This window comes from Sinocyclocheilus grahami, unplaced genomic scaffold (genome assembly GCF_001515645.1).
Source record: "Sinocyclocheilus grahami isolate Dianchi unplaced genomic scaffold, SAMN03320097.WGS_v1.1 scaffold306.1, whole genome shotgun sequence".
NCBI classification, from domain to species: Eukaryota; Metazoa; Chordata; class Actinopteri; order Cypriniformes; family Cyprinidae; genus Sinocyclocheilus; species Sinocyclocheilus grahami.
The window spans coordinates 443,264-458,878 of NW_015505485.1; the positions used below are offsets into that span (position 1 = coordinate 443,264).

Here is a 15,615-nt window from a genome sequence, read left to right on the forward strand (position 1 = left end):
TTTCCAGTGACTTTGTTGATATTTGTGCTTTTAATATTGCAGGAGAATTGCACTAAAACGATTTAGTCGAGTTTGTTTACTGATTCGTTCCCTTAAAAGCTTTGTTATAAACACCGATTCGTTCACGAAAGAAACCTCACTACACTAATAGTCATGTGTGGCTTAAAGTAAACAGTGCAATGATACTTATCAAAGTCCAACTCTAGATTCACTGGACGACTGCGGAAAATGTTGGTAAGTTCTCATACTGTGTCCCTGCTTTAAAATAACAGTAACACTCATTAAAATATATATTTTCAGTATGTTCCTATATTTGTATGTATTTATACATATGCAATTGTGTCACCATGTGTCTCTCAGTGAATGGTAATGTGCAGAACTAAATGATGTTTCGGTGACAGTGTCTGGAGATCATGCAGATTTAATGTGCTGATAAACAGGTACATCAAGGTGTTGAGCTGGAAGCGCCTCCCTCAGAACTGGAGAGAGAGTTTCATACTCTTTTTAATTCTGATGCTCTGCTATTTCTGTCTGAACTCATCTCTACCTTCCAAGCAGAGGTTGACCAGGTAGGCTAAAGGGGAAACCACTTTAACTTCTATATCATTTATATTAGGATTAAACCCCGTAATGCTTATTAAGGAAACCCAAATTACTTATATAGGCTAGCATAACAATGTTTGCTTGTTTGTTTGTTTATTTTTTGGATGAGTGTTTATCAAAAGATGTCATCACTCCTTTGCAAGGTTTTGAATTTACGAGTCCTCCGGAAAGTTCAGTTGGATCTGACTGGAGAGTTGCCAGGCTTTCTAAAGGACACAGCTCACATCCGAAATGATCCTAGCTGGAGAGTGAGTCCAGTTCCAGACCGATTACACTGCAGACATGTGGACGTTGGTGACCTTTCACCCTGTGATACACAACGACTTATAATAGGACTCAAATCTACTGCCCAAGGGTTACAGGTAGGACTCAGTTGTGCAAATAAGATGACAAACACTAAAATTTCTGGTTGTAATTGTATTATTGTTCTGTTTTGTTGTAGATTGATTTTGATGACGGCAACTGCCCAACATATCACAATCAAATAAAGGGCATTTATAATGTTTATCAGGCTGTGCACAACCAGTTTCAGGGTGAGTCTTATGATTCTAACTTCTGCTAATTGTTTTGTCTGAAGTGTAATGAATTAAATATTCTTTAACACAAGAATCCCATCAGAGATGTATGGAAAGCATGTGGTAACAATCTGTCATATTCCTTTTGAATAGATGTACCACCCATTTCTCAGGCTCCAGTGCTGATGCTCCGCCCTCGAGCATGGAACATGGTGGAGCACAATATGATGGTATGGATATGTAGTGAGCTGGTTTAATGGCACAGATGATTATTCCTGCGTTTTTGTTTGTTTGTCCAAACCACGTGTCGGTTTGTTTGAAATTGATCTAGTTTCACATTTCACCTTATAATGATTTAATGATCTATTGTAAGGTTTTCCTTGGTTTAAAATTATAATCATTCATAACCACTCCTTTAGAAAAGAAAATTAGGTTTATTTAAAATTTTAGCTCCCTCTCCCAGACAGCATTAAGTGTAAATATAGAGAAAATGGAGACTTTTGCTTGTTTCCTGCTTTAGATTGTTATTCTATGAAAAAAGCCCCATAGCCTCACGTGTGTCTCAAATGAAATTTCAAAAATGACTAAAACTAAATTCAAAAGTTTTCAGTGAAAGCCATTCATAATAAAACTCTTCACATTCATGTTATTGCTCTTTACTCTTAATTTATGTCAGTAATTGTTTCATTTGTGTCTGTTTATTTTGCTCCAAATTGGTGTTTGGAGAAACATTTTATTCATTAAAATTAAAGATAAATCAGATAACTCTAGCTGTAAATGAGCTAATCCTGAGTACTAAAATATCCTTCTTGGTAGTGTGAAGTGTATGAGCATCTGTTTCTTTGTAGGTGAATGGTCGAGAGGTTCCAGGTCCATTGTTTGATTTTGGTCTGCTGATGTTTCATAATGCAAAACTACTTCTTCAAAACCAGAGTGGCCCTTTTTTCTACTTGTCCAAGGTCAGTGTCAGATCACGTTGCTCCATTTAACAGAACAGAACTTCAATGTAGTATCAAACATATTCTAGAAACTCTTCATGTTTTGTTGTGCAGGTTGAAAGCTACATGGAGGCCAGACTCTGGAGTCAGATTTTTTTCTGGACTGAGAAGAAGGTGCGAGTGTTGACAGAGATTACATACTGTATGATCCTGCTGCAGTTTTAACTGCCATGAATTTTATTTCTAATGTATTCTAAAATGTTTTGTAGCTTGGCCTGCCAGCGGGCTGTATAAAGGCCACCGTGTTGATCGAGTGTGTCCTGGCATCGTTCGAGATGGAGGAGATTTTGTACGAGCTCAAGGAGCACTCTGCTGGTCTAAACTGTGGCATCTGGGATTACTCAGCTTCCTTTGTCAACAAATTCGGTCAGCGCATACATTTTCTGCGAGTTTGACTAGTAGACTCAATCAAATTCCTCGTTAGCGACCACGGTTTGCTTTCTAGGTCATCGGGCTGATTTCCTCCTCCCTGATCGCAGTAAGTATGTGGATATGGAGAAGCGTTTCCTGCACAGCTACATGGATCTTCTAGTGCAGACGTGTCACCGCAGGGGTGCCCTAGCAACAGGAGGCATGGCAGCATTGCTGTTGCCTAGAGACAAAGCGAGTGACCTCTACAAGACTGTACTCAGAACTGTCACCAGGCAAGACACAACCAGAACAAATACAAGCTCTGTAGTGATTTGAATCCAACCCATATTTGCAATCAGAATATAGTGGCACATACTTCTAAATCCTAATATGGAATAAAACATGAAATAAACTTAATTGCTTTTGCATTTAATCTAAATTTCATAAATTTTCGTTGATGCTAATAAGGCCGCATCACTATTATATCGATCAAACTTAGGGTTGGGGATTTGAACAACTCCATAACCTCAAGTATTAAAATTTGACCTGTATTCTGCACCAAGATGTATTATGGAACTTAAATAATGCACCAATCAGGCTGACAAATGTTGCCTTACAGACAATAAAACTGGGAAAATTCAATGTATTTGCATTTAAGAAGTGGCACGAGCCAAATCTATGGACCACAATATAATAGAGCCTTGGTGGTGGGCTCTTCAGACTTGGAACTGTGTGAAACCATCTAACAAACATCAAGAACACCCTAACAATTGCATGCCTTTAAAACAACCCAGAATACTTTAGCAGCTACTTAGGGATGCCCTGGCTTTTACCCACAACATTGTAACCCAGCTAACAATATGTTCAAACAATGTTATGCTAACTTTCCCATTAAGTTATGACAACATAATTTCTAAATGTTCTCTGAACATTTAAAATATCCAGTATCCAGTATTTTAAATGGTTTAAACAGTATATCTATATTTATATATACACACACACACAAATGTTAAGGGAACATTTGATTTTGCAAATATTATGGGAATGATGAATATATTACAAGAAAAACGTTCTATGAATGATGTATAAATCACATTTTTGTGCAAATGTTTTGAGAACATTATGAAAGACCAGACGACTTTGAAAGAATATTATATTAACGTTACTGGAAAAATGTTTGTTCGTAACTTTGAGAGAACCTTGCCAGAACGTTCACCAAAGTTCTAAGAACATTCCCTGTTAGCTGGGCCTGTTTTGCATGGGCATGCGCCAGATTCATCACAGATTGTATTTATCTAGTTATTTGACTGGTAAGTTTTTCTTGGCTCACAGTCATAGTCATTTTAGTATGCGTAACATTAATATATTATTGTGCGAATCAAAGAAATACATCAATACAGCTCAACCAATTACGGTTCTGTTATAAATCACATTTTTGTGCAAACGTTTTGAGAACATTATGAAAGACCAGACGACTTTGAAAGAACATTATATTAACGTTACTGGAAAAATGTTTGTTCGTAACTTTGAGAGAACCTTGCCAGAACGTTCACCAAAGTTCTAAGAACATTCCCTGTTAGCTGGGCCTGTTTTGCATGGGCATGCACCAGATTCATCACAGATTGTATTTATCTAGTTATTTGACTGGTAAGTTTTTCTTGGCTCACAGTCATAGTCATTTTAGTATGCATAACATTAATATATTATTGTGCGAATCAAAGAAATACATCAATACAGCTCAACCAATTACGGTTCTGTATTTGTTTTCCATGCAAATGATCATTCTTATTTTGTTTTAGACTTAAATTACTGGAGATCAAGGCAGGAGTTGATGGCTTCATGGTCTACGACATGGACCTGATTGAGCCCATGCAAAAAGTAAGTGTCTCACATAAGTTCTTCATTTCTGTCTAGTCATTGATAGATTTCCCCATCACAGCACTCGCATACAGTATGGGAAAACATATCATCTCTCTCTCTCTCGCACAGCTGTTTCAGCTTCACTCTCATGGTCAGAATCAACTCCTGCAGCTGCGTGCAGACATCACTGTGACCCCTGAAGACTTGCTCACTATGCCTGCGGTCAGTTGAATTCTATCACTGCAAATCATGTCAACATTTTAATAAATGTGTGGTGAGTGAAAATGATGTTGCCTTTGTATTGTGTGCTTTATATTTCTATAGGGAGGAGTAACACTGTACGGACTGAGGTATAACATTGCTGTAGGAGTCCTCTTCATTGAAGCCTGGCTTTCAGGTGCAAAACTTTATTTCACCTATGACCTTTTAAACAACACTTTTATGCTATGTGATCAATGGAGGTTTTATTAATATTAACTTTGTACAACAGGCAGAGGTCATTTCTTCTATCTGGGGAAGGTTGAGGATTCAGCAACAGCAGAGATATCCAGATCTCAGGTTGGTTCACAACACTGTCCAGCTCTCATGCTACAATGTTATATTATCTCTTACTTTAAGAGGCTGCATTTGTCAGGTTTGGCAGTGGATCCGGCACCAAGTGAGACTGGAGGATGATGGGACAGTAGTGACCCGAGCTCTTGTCAGCAGTTTGGCTGAAGGACTGAAGGAAGATCTGAAGGCAGCCATACATTGCCAAACAAGCAGGTAGAGAATGCTGTACAGACGCTTGTAAATAAATTGGATTGAGAAAACATTTGTTGGACTTGAACAAGAAATAGTGACCAGAAAATGAAGTGGGATTCACACAACAAAATACCATGCATTACAGTGATTTTACAATGGTTACAGGATGTCCCTGGAGACGGTATGAAGAAATCATTGTTCAATAGTTCAATTACAATAAATAAAAAAGATGTTAATTTTACAAAATAAAAAAAATAATTGTATACTAATAAAATAAAGTACTATATGAATATTAAACTCTTTCTCAATGTTCTATACCTTATTAGTCTAACTCGGTGTTATCATTAACTAAAACAATATATACACTGCCGTTCAAAAGTTTGGGATCAGTAAGACTTGTAATGTTTTTTAAAGAAGTCTCTTATGCTCGTCAAGGCTGCATTTATTTGATCAAAAATACAGAAAAAACAGTAATCTTGCTAAATGTTATTACAATATAAAATAATGGTTTCTATTTTAATATCCTTTAAAATATAATTGATTTCTGTGATGCAAAGCTGAATTTCCATCAGCCATTACTCCAGTCTAAAGTGTCACATGATCCTTAAGAAATCATTCTAATATGCTGATTTATTATTAGAATGATCAATGTTTTCATTGCATTTTCATCAATGCTTTCAAAAAAAAAAAGAAAGAATAAAAATCTACTGCCCCCAAACTTTTGAACTGTAGTGTATATTGTTAGAAAAGATTTATATTTTAAATAAATGCTTCTTTTTAACTTTTTATTCATCAAAGAATCCTGAAAAAAAGTATCACAGGTTCCAAAAAAATATTTAGCAGCACAACAGTTTCCAGCAGTGATAATAAATCAGCATATTAGAATGATTTCTGAAGATCATGTGACACTTTAGACTGGAGTAATGATGCTGAAAATTCAGCTTTGCATCACAGGAATAAATTACATTATAATGTATATTAAAATAGAGAAACATTATTTTACATAATATTTCACAATATTGTATTTTTTATCAAATAAATGCAGCCTCGATGAGCAGAAGAAACTCATGTAAAAAACATTAAAAATCATTCTGATCCCAAACTTTTTACCAGTAGTATGTGTATATATATATATATATATATATATATAAAAATACAAACTTGAAAAAAACTTAATGAAAATAAATGTTGCCTTTGCAACTAACTGAAATAAGCTCTTACTAAAATTACTAAACTATAACTGAAATTAAAATATTACTAAAAATAAATACTAAAAACTAAACTGAAAACAAAAATTAAAGCAAATATATGTGATTAAAAAAATACAGATTTAATGGATTTTGTCATCTAATGTAAACAAATACAGTAGTAGTTTACATTGTAAATGTTACAGAGCTATGGGACCTCTGTGATTGCCCAAGAACTCAGATTGAGAAATACTGACCTTTTCTCTACTTCCACTCTTTTTAGGGACAAACAGAGGTTGATGACTGCTGTGTCCATGTTTATAGAAATAGTGCAGAAGAATGTTTTCCCAGAGTTCCTCACCACATACCTTAACCTGGACCACACTTTCCTCAGCTCTCAGAGCCAACATGAGAACGGACAGCCAGACATGGTGCCCAAAGCCAGACTCTAACGAGCCTAAATTACTTCTACATCACAAGCATAATAATACAACCATGAACGCTTGTTATCTTAACATTTGTGAACTCTCAAACTCTCTATACCTAAATTTTAGACAAATAATTATGATGAAGATGGTTTATAACAGTCTAAAAAAGGACAGGAAATGTACTTCCGTTTATCTATAGCACAGTGGTTCTCAACCAGGAGACCTCAAGATGACTTAAAAGCCAAAATAACTTTAAATCAATCAATCAATCAAGATTACTTTTATTTTAGCCCCTCAACAACTATTTGAAAAAAAAGGAAATATATATATATATATATATATATATATATGAATTAGACGAACTCTCAAACTCTCTATACCTAAATTTTAGACAAATAATTATGATGAAGATGGTTTATAACAGTCTAAAAAAGGACAGGAAATGTACTTCCGTTTATCTATAGCACAGTGGTTCTCAACCAGGAGACCTCAAGATGACTTAAAAGCCAAAATAACTTTAAATCAATCAATCAATCAAGATTACTTTTATTTTAGCCCCTCAACAACTATTTGAAAAAAAAGGATATATATATATATATATATATATATATATATGAATTAGACCTGGAAAAATAATGGATAATACATTTGTAAAACTACTATAATGAATATACATTTTTTAAATAGCTATTCCAAGTTTAAAATATTTACAGGGTAGAAATTCTGAGTAACAAAATTCTTATACTTAATTTATATCCAGGAAATCACAACGAAAAATCTATGAATATTGTTGTGGACAATGGGGGGGATTAAAATCTTGAGAACCACTACTATTCCACAGGAATCAAGGCTGTAATTCATTTGAATATATTTTAAAGTCATCTTATTGGCAAACAACCAATAAAAGTAAAGCCCAAATGAGTAAAGTAAAAATAAATACTTATAGGTACAAATTCCAGCTCTTTTCACCAGCAAGTATGTTTGTTTTAACTTTAGCAACCCCTGCAAATTCTTGCGTTCTGTATTTAAGAGATGAAACTCACATCTTACAGTGCACAACCAAATGAGCAAATTAAAAAAACATCAGAGAAGTACATCAGTCATGTTATTTTGTTTTATTTGTAACTGTGTGAGTGTCAAATGATGGGACATGTTCTCAGAATTCAGACAGTGCTATGTTTGATGTAGTTTTGTATTATGGTGAAAAAAAATCAAACAAAGTTTGAAACCAACAGAAGAACCCAAACAATGAGTGGGAGGGGGAAAAAAAGATTCCAAATAAACCCAACAGAAACAGTCACAGTAAAAGTCCTACAGGTCCAACAGAAGCCACTGCCACCTCTAAGACATTCACTGAAAAACCAAAAGGCAGCACAGGATGGAGGAAAAAATTAAAAATAGAGATGCACGTCTGCCTCTCCTCAGTACTCCAGGTGACCTTTCAATTGACTGTGTTATCAGCTTATTGACTGAACATCAGTCTCCTCCCAGCAGACATGGTGGGTTTCGACTGCTGGCTCCCCCTGGTGGCTGATCCTGGAACCGTTTCTTCCCAGACACAGTAATTCACTGCCACACTCCCCACACCCCCAACCCCCCTTCCCAGGTACCCTCGCAACAGGTGCCGTCATCTGCCTCTAAAGGTCCGCCCCACAGGTTTGGCACACGACCACACAAGTCAAACCAGGACCAAAAGTATTGCTCCTCCTGACATTATTCGGTTCTCTTTAATATTGTCTTATATAAATTACTCTTAAAAACATGAGAATCAAAATGCATGTGTGTCTGATAAACAGGAATTAGGCCCAATGAGTTCACTGTGACCATCTTGATCAATATTTCTCTTTAATACCATTTATTCTGTTCTAGCATAAGAGACGGCATTGGCCGTATTAAAAAAAAAAAAAAAAAAAGGGGAAGAAAATAGTAAAACGGGATTTTCCCCTATTGCTCACTCGCTTCCATGAGTGGAAGTGAAGGCGGAAGGTAACCGTGGTCTCGTTAGTGCAGTAGAGTCTCAACCTCAGTGGGGCGTCTGGTCTCAAAATGCTGACGGCCATAAAACGGCCACCCTGCTCCCTTCCTGAAATGCTCACATCTCATTGGGCATATCCTCATGGTCGCAGGGGGACAGGTCTCCATTGGTGGTCACCGCAGAGTTGTCCTGGTAACCGGGGGGCATGAAGGCTAAAGCATAAAGATAGATACCATGGCAAGACGCACGATACGATTCAAAATTTTTCTCCTGCTGCGAGCCCAGACTGCCGTCCCTCAACGCCTGGAGCACCTCGGTACACGTCTAATATTCACACATACAAATATGAGAGAGGTAGCATTATGCGTTTCATGAGAAATATCACAAATTTTATACTGTTCGGTTTATGGTTATTGTACCTGAATGGTTCTGCCTGTTAGGGACTCGTTCAAAGAGGTAGCCAGCTCAGCAGCCATCCCCTCAGAGGAGGGGTCCAGAAAGACCATCATCTTAGCAGCTGCATACAACAAAAAGGCAGATGCTAAATGAAGAGCTAAAAGAATTTAGCAGCACACTCGTACTAAAAAGGTTTCACAGCAAAAAAGCAAGTCACATGAGCAAAAGTGGCCATTGGTGTAGTTCAAATTTATGAGCAGCAATGTGACTGAACAATCACCAAGTGATCCACTGTCTGAACTGGTCTGATAAGGAACCCATTAGAAACACCAAAGAGCAACCAACAGTACAGCGAGACTGTGACCTCCAGTGATTTAATTGTTGCAAGTATGAACAATCCTTTAATGGTGGAACAATTTAATCTCTTGATTAAATGTCTGGGTATTATTTTATGCAAAAATATCTATTAAAAATGAAAAATATTCATTTAATTGAAAAATTATATTTTGCATAAAGACAAACAAGAGCACACTGCAAAATATGCTTCTGTGCAATTTAATTTAATTGTGTTTAAGTATATAAATAAAAGGCAAAAAAATCTTATTTTATTACGCTATTGTTTAGTTAGCATTTTATAATCAAATACTACCTTGATTTAATCAAATCAAGTATACATATAATTATGCACCGTTCAAATATTTGAAAGAGCTCTAATGCTCACAAAGGCTGCATTTAACTGATCAAAAATTCAAAAAAAAAAAAGTGAAAATTACTACAATTCATGTTTTCTATTTTAATTTATTGAAATACATATTCTATTTTTTAGGATTCTTTGATAAATAGAAAGTCTTTTGTAACATTATAAATGTTACTGTCACTTTTGATCAATTTTATTCATTCTTGCAGACTATAATTATTTATTTTACTTTTGTGTGTGTATGTATGAAAGTGAAAGTTAAGTGACGTGTGGCCAAGTATGGTGACCCATACTCGGAATTTGTGATCTGCATTTAACCCATCCTAAGTGCACACACACAGCAGTAAACACACACAGCAGTAGACACACACACCCAGAGCAGTGGGCAGCCATATTGCTGCGGTGCCCGGGGAGCAGTTGGGGGTTCGATACCTTGCTCAAGGGTCTCACCTCGGTCATGGTATTGAGTAGGGGTGTAACGATTCGCTCGTTTTCTCGATGCATCGATTACAAACCCTGACGATGCAATGCATCGATCTTGAAACATGGATTTAAGAGAAATGAGAAATGCAGGAGCAAAGGAAATAAAGTTTCCTTACTTTAGCAAAGGAAAACCAGTCTCATCTTGGCTTATATCGAATCCTCCAACATTTTTCTTTACAAATCCTCGTTTTGTGCTTCTAATTCGTGAACGGCGTTTGTTTTGTTTTGTCTCCACATTCGTCACTAATCACGCAACGCCGACGTCTTACGTCATCTGCCGGAACGGCTTCCGCATATGACAGTCAGCGGAAGTGAGAAAAAAAGTGTTTATTATGTTTGAAATATGGATATTTATCTTACAAAAATGCATGGATTCGCTACAGGAGGCCTTTATTCACCCCCCGGAGCCATGTGAGGGACGATTTATTACGGATGCACGCACTTTATTTCACGTCTTCTGAACTGTAGACAACCAACACCCGCTTACCCCCATTGAAAGGCTTGGAGGGGCCAGGACAATTTTGAATATAACTCCGATTGGATTCGTCTGAAAGAAGAAAGTCACACACACCTAGGATGCTTTGAGGGTGAGTAAAACACAGGCTAATTTTCATTTTTGGGTGAACTAACCCTTTAAGTGCTAGAGTTAGAGGGTCAAATAAAGATGGAACAGATGTGTTTTTAGTCATTTTATCATTTTGTTATATATAATTTTTATTAATATTTAAGAAATTTGAAAATTTAAAAATGAATTCAAAAAATAAATGTGTAAAATAAACATACTTATACTTTAGATGGCAACTTGATTCTGTAATCCTATTACAGTATTTTTAGTAGTTTGTGTGCTTTGGAAATCATATTTTTTCCAAGCAAAGCCAAGGTAACACTCATTTTACATACAGCACACAGTGAAAGTGACATGAATATGACAGTGGGCAAATGGATAAAGTGCAGTATAGTTTGAAATAACGAGTTTAAAGTTTATCAATCGTGCGTCTCCAGTGAAGCTGAACTCTCCTCCTGTCCGCATTCAATTCACATGGACTGATCTTCACGCAGAGAACACGCGATCATGCAGAATACATGCACACTTCACAAGATCTTACAACTGGATTCGACTGCAAGGTTTGTGAAATTAAATGTTTATTAGACATTCAAAGATTTGTTTAAATTATACGTATAAATGCGTATTTGCTGAATGCTGACGGTAAACAAGAAAGTATTATAATATTTGCCTTTCTAATACTAATAATATAAAAGCAATCGTTATAATACTTTTTTGTATACATTTTAATTCCTTTAACAGTTCTGATTATCAGACAGACTTCTATCCATATTAGATAGAACTGTTAAATGGCAATGGCAAACAATGAAGAGGGAGAATGTGAGCGCTGTGTGCTGCCATTCTCAGTGCCGTCAAAATAAAAGTCCTGCCACAACCCTGCTGATATTCTAGGAAACATCTTTGTCATGTAATGTAGTAATGTCATTTATTAAAAATATATATTTTTTGTACCGCAGTATGCATCTATTACGTTCTGAGAGTTACTTTGTGTGTGCCGTTGTGCTGATTTGCTTTTATTTATGCACAAGTCTGTCTCTCTCACTCAAGAGAGACAGGCTGCGCAAACCTTATCAGTCGCTGTTTGCATGCTTACACTGAATGCAAAAAAATTCTCGGGTGAAATTTTTTGGTGGCCAAGTTTCAGTGCTTACCTAGTTATTTTTGTTATTGATATTTTAATCTGACTGTTTATCTGGTTGGGCAAGTAAAATTCTCTCTCACTTGCCCCTTGAAAAAAATCTACTTGTCCCAGACAAGAGTTAATCGAGCCCTGCGTTTCCCCCACGGTTTACTTTGGCCCTACACATATTACAAATTGCGAACATTGTGTCTTCTTCACTCACAGTGAAGAACTTCTACGGTGGCGACACGTTTACATGTGGATGTGAGCGTAGTTGTAACATCAAAACAGACCGGCTCGGAATCGACAAGATGTGAGACTGACCGGCCAGTCACCGGTCCGGGCCGATTGTGCGGAAAATCGGCTGATTCCGATTCCTGGCCGGCCGATTGGTGTATCTCTATACATGACAATACCATTGTCGGCCTGTGACTCCTTGTTGTCATCGGAGAGCGGGTTATCATGAAGGCTGAGGTACATGTCGATGGCTGTACGTGCCGTCTTGAAGTAGAAAGGCTGCATGCGCAACACGTCCTCTAGTTTCAGCAAATCCACATAAGAACGCAAGGTCATCTTCCGCATACAGTATGTGTGGAAGTCAAACTGGTCATCCGTTATCTCCACAAAATGCTGTGAGCGACAAAAGGAAGTGTCAGGATATTTCAGTCTGTTGGATCCAATCTACTTTGAACTCTAAACTAGCATTGTGCTAAACATTTAGCATAAACATTGTGCTTAAGATTTAGCATAGAGGTATCCCCATGTCAGTTTGCGAACTACAGTTGAAATAAACATCTGATAGTGTCTAATTCTGCGAGACTTACCCTCTCAATTTCATGGCACTTCTTCAGCGCCTCTCCATATTTGTTCAAGGACTTGTAGGACAGAGCACATTCCGTCTGGAACCACATGCACTGCATCTCATTCAGATTCTCTACTGCAGAGGTTCCTTCCTGCAGGTGATAAAGATTGGATACACTCAGACTGATGAATTTTTTATATTTTATTTGAATGCATGAAACGGCAGTCTAAAAACGCTGCACTCAATTTAAAAGAAGTTCAACTCCCATTTTCTTGCTTTTTTTTTTTCCTATTCCACTGCCCGCATCGCATCTTTGTCAACACAAAAGCGCATTCTGTGTGAATGGCACCTTATGGTCCTTCACAGAGCGCGTCACACATGAGCGGTTAATCACGTGCGCCGACATGGGGTTGGATAATTATTTTCTCTTTACTGTTATCATTGGTATATTGTCAAAGTGTCTAATTCTAACGTTTGATAATCTTCTAAAAATGAAGATTACTCAATTTATAAAAAATAAAATTGTCGCAAAACATTAAATCGGAAAAATCGACCAAGCCCTAGTTGGAGCTAAACTCTGCAGGAAAGTGGACCTCGAGGGCCAGAGTTGAGAACCCCTGGGTTAAATCATTATCAGTCCGTTTTCCGTTTTTTTTTCCCACTAAAATGCACAAAACTGAAAATGGGTTTTTAAAACTATTACTGCTTTAAGTGTTCCTGAAATGTAATCTTAACCAGTATTTATCAATTTCAGTCTTTCTGGAGCTGTACTTGCAAATTAAAACAACTCTTTTCTATTTTAATATATTTTCAAATCTAATTTATTCCTGTGATGGCGAAGCTGAATATTCAGCATTCATTACTCCAGTCTTCAGTGTCACATGATCCTTCAGAAATCATTCTAATATGCTGATTTAGTGCTCAAAAACACTTCTTAAAATTTAAGAAGTGCATTAAACATTATATTACTCAAGGTTTCCCAAACTGGGTGTGTGCTACAGGGGGTTTATGAGTTTAATGAAAAGCTAATAATTAATTAAATCATAAAAATTTTAAATTAAAACAAATCATTTTCAAATGAATCAAAATAAAACACTAAGGCTACTGAAAAAAGAGAGAAATATTGTATTTGTTTAGCCTACCTGCATGTCATATGACCATAACCAACTTCAGACAACCATTAACATGCAAATGTAATACTTCATTATTAAAAGATTTATTTTAAAATCTCAGGGGTACTTCAAATAAAAATATATTCAAAATCATTCTAATATGCTGATTTAGTGCTCAAAAACACTTCTTAAAATTTAAGAAGTGCATTAAACATTATATTACTCAAGGTTTCCCAAACTGGGTGTGTGCTACAGGGGGTTTATGAGTTTAATGAAAAGCTAATAATTAATTAAATCATAAAAATTTTAAATTAAAACAAATCATTTTCAAATGAATCAAAATAAAACACTAAGGCTACTGAAAAAAAAGAGAAATATTGTATTTGTTTAGCCTACCTGCATGTCATATGACCATAACCAACTTCAGACAACCATTAACATGCAAATGTAATACTTCATTATTAAAAGATTTATTTTAAAATCTCAGGGGTACTTCAAATAAAAATATATTCAGTAAAAGAAGATCAGATGACAAAAAGTTGGTGAATTTGTGCATGTTAATGTGTTTGAAAGACAAACGCCTTCCAAATTAATACACGGTCAAATAAATTATATAATTTAAAAAAAATAATAATGTGTTCATCAGTAGATCCAATGTTGAAACACTTCTTAAACCTGAAATGATTTTTGTAAATCCATTTGTGCATGTTAATGTGTTTGAAAGACAAACGCCTTCCAAATTAATACACGGTCAAATAAATTATATAATTTAAAAAAAATAATAATGTGTTCATCAGTAGATCCAATGTTGAAACACTTCTTAAACCTGAAATGATTTTTGTAAATCCAGTGGTCAAATGCTGTGTGGACTCTCAAATTTCTGTATAATTATATCCACCTGACTAGTGACTGATCTCTGTGTAAATGTCCACAAAACTGGAGGACTTTATGAGTGTAAATAAGCGGTGGCTATTTTAGAAAGGAATATTTAAAGGGGTCATATTATGTTGCTAAAAAGAACATTATTTTGTGTATTTGGTGTAATGAAATGTGTTTATGCGGTTTAAGGTTCAAACAACACATTATTTTCCAAATACTGTACATTATTGTTTCTCCTCTATGCCCTGCCTTTCTGAAACGCGTCGATTTTTACAAAGCTCATCAGTCTGAAAAAGCGAAGTGTGCTCTGATTGGCCAGCTATCCAGTGCGTTGTGATTGGCCGGATATCTCAAGTGTGTGACGGAAATGTTACGCCCCTTACCATATTGTGATGCCATGTCCCGGCCGGAGCAAAAAGACAAAAACATTAAAACCCATTATAAACAAGGCATTTGTTGCATCCAGTGGGGACATAATTACTGATTATAATGACTTATACTGTCTTTTTTTTTGCCTCGTAAACATAAAACCATGTCTGCATTTGTGATCGGAGAAATTACAAACAACAAGTGCTACTCTACACTGCTCAAAACTCACGTTTGAATCGTCAGTGGCAAATTCTTTAAATATAAAAAAACATACTTTCTAGTCGTGTTCTCTTTTGGAAGGCCAAACAAAGTAGTTTCGCTTTCACAACAAAAAACACAGCGTCACACACGGCGGACTTGAGTGAGCGGAGGCGGGCGGGCTTGCGGCAACCACATGTGACGACCCCGGGCTGGACTCCACTTCGTCCACGGTGAAAGCCGATCTGGCGATCCACAGCGCAAAGTTGATGTATTTCCTCAGCGACCAGCACGGATCAGCTCTAGGCATGACGAAGCGGATATCGTCCTCTT

At 36.4% G+C, this 15,615-nt stretch overlaps 3 protein-coding genes across 3 annotated transcripts in view; 1 reads left to right on the plus strand and 2 right to left on the minus strand.

The window, feature by feature from the left end:
- Positions 1 to 8: 8 nt before the first annotated feature.
- LOC107601496 (malate synthase, glyoxysomal-like) lies at positions 9 to 6,945 on the plus strand. Its single transcript, XM_016293699.1, has 15 exons — positions 9 to 234; positions 441 to 569; positions 747 to 965; positions 1,046 to 1,136; positions 1,272 to 1,348; positions 1,967 to 2,077; positions 2,171 to 2,230; positions 2,326 to 2,482; positions 2,562 to 2,760; positions 4,267 to 4,345; positions 4,457 to 4,549; positions 4,652 to 4,724; positions 4,818 to 4,885; positions 4,962 to 5,092; positions 6,542 to 6,945. The coding sequence occupies exons 1-15, from the start codon at positions 229 to 231 to the stop codon at positions 6,708 to 6,710; spliced, it is 1,662 nt and encodes a 553-aa protein (XP_016149185.1). The 5' UTR covers positions 9 to 228; the 3' UTR covers positions 6,711 to 6,945.
- Positions 6,946 to 7,786: 841 nt separating this feature from the next.
- On the minus strand, positions 7,787 to 9,211 carry LOC107601498 (N-alpha-acetyltransferase 15, NatA auxiliary subunit-like). Its single transcript, XM_016293701.1, has 2 exons — positions 9,081 to 9,211; positions 7,787 to 8,985 (listed from the first exon to the last, which is right to left on the minus strand). The coding sequence occupies exons 1-2, from the start codon at positions 9,168 to 9,170 to the stop codon at positions 8,779 to 8,781; spliced, it is 297 nt and encodes a 98-aa protein (XP_016149187.1). The 5' UTR covers positions 9,171 to 9,211; the 3' UTR covers positions 7,787 to 8,778.
- Positions 9,212 to 11,794: 2,583 nt separating this feature from the next.
- LOC107601497 (N-alpha-acetyltransferase 15, NatA auxiliary subunit-like) overlaps positions 11,795 to 15,615 on the minus strand; it is a 19,045-nt gene continuing 15,224 nt past the window's right edge. The window contains exons 13-14 of the mRNA XM_016293700.1: positions 12,747 to 12,875; positions 11,795 to 12,552 (exon numbers count right to left, since the gene is read on the minus strand). Coding sequence (XP_016149186.1) covers positions 12,205 to 12,552; positions 12,747 to 12,875 — 477 coding nt within the window. The 3' untranslated portion in view covers positions 11,795 to 12,204. The remainder of the gene's footprint in view (positions 12,553 to 12,746; positions 12,876 to 15,615) is intronic.

Bases quoted from the DNA above. Each gene is read 5' to 3' on its own strand.
- LOC107601496 (XM_016293699.1), top strand. The intron at 570-746 runs GTAGGCTAAAGG...CTCCTTTGCAAG, and splicing joins TCCAAGCAGAGGTTGACCAG to GTTTTGAATTTACGAGTCCT. The intron at 966-1,045 runs GTAGGACTCAGT...GTTTTGTTGTAG, and splicing joins CTACTGCCCAAGGGTTACAG to ATTGATTTTGATGACGGCAA.
- LOC107601498 (XM_016293701.1), bottom strand. From the start codon at position 9,170: ATGATGGTCTTTCTGGACCCCTCCTCTGAGGGGATGGCTGCTGAGCTG. The intron at 8,986-9,080 runs GTACAATAACCA...TGTGAATATTAG, and splicing joins TAACAGGCAGAACCATTCAG to ACGTGTACCGAGGTGCTCCA.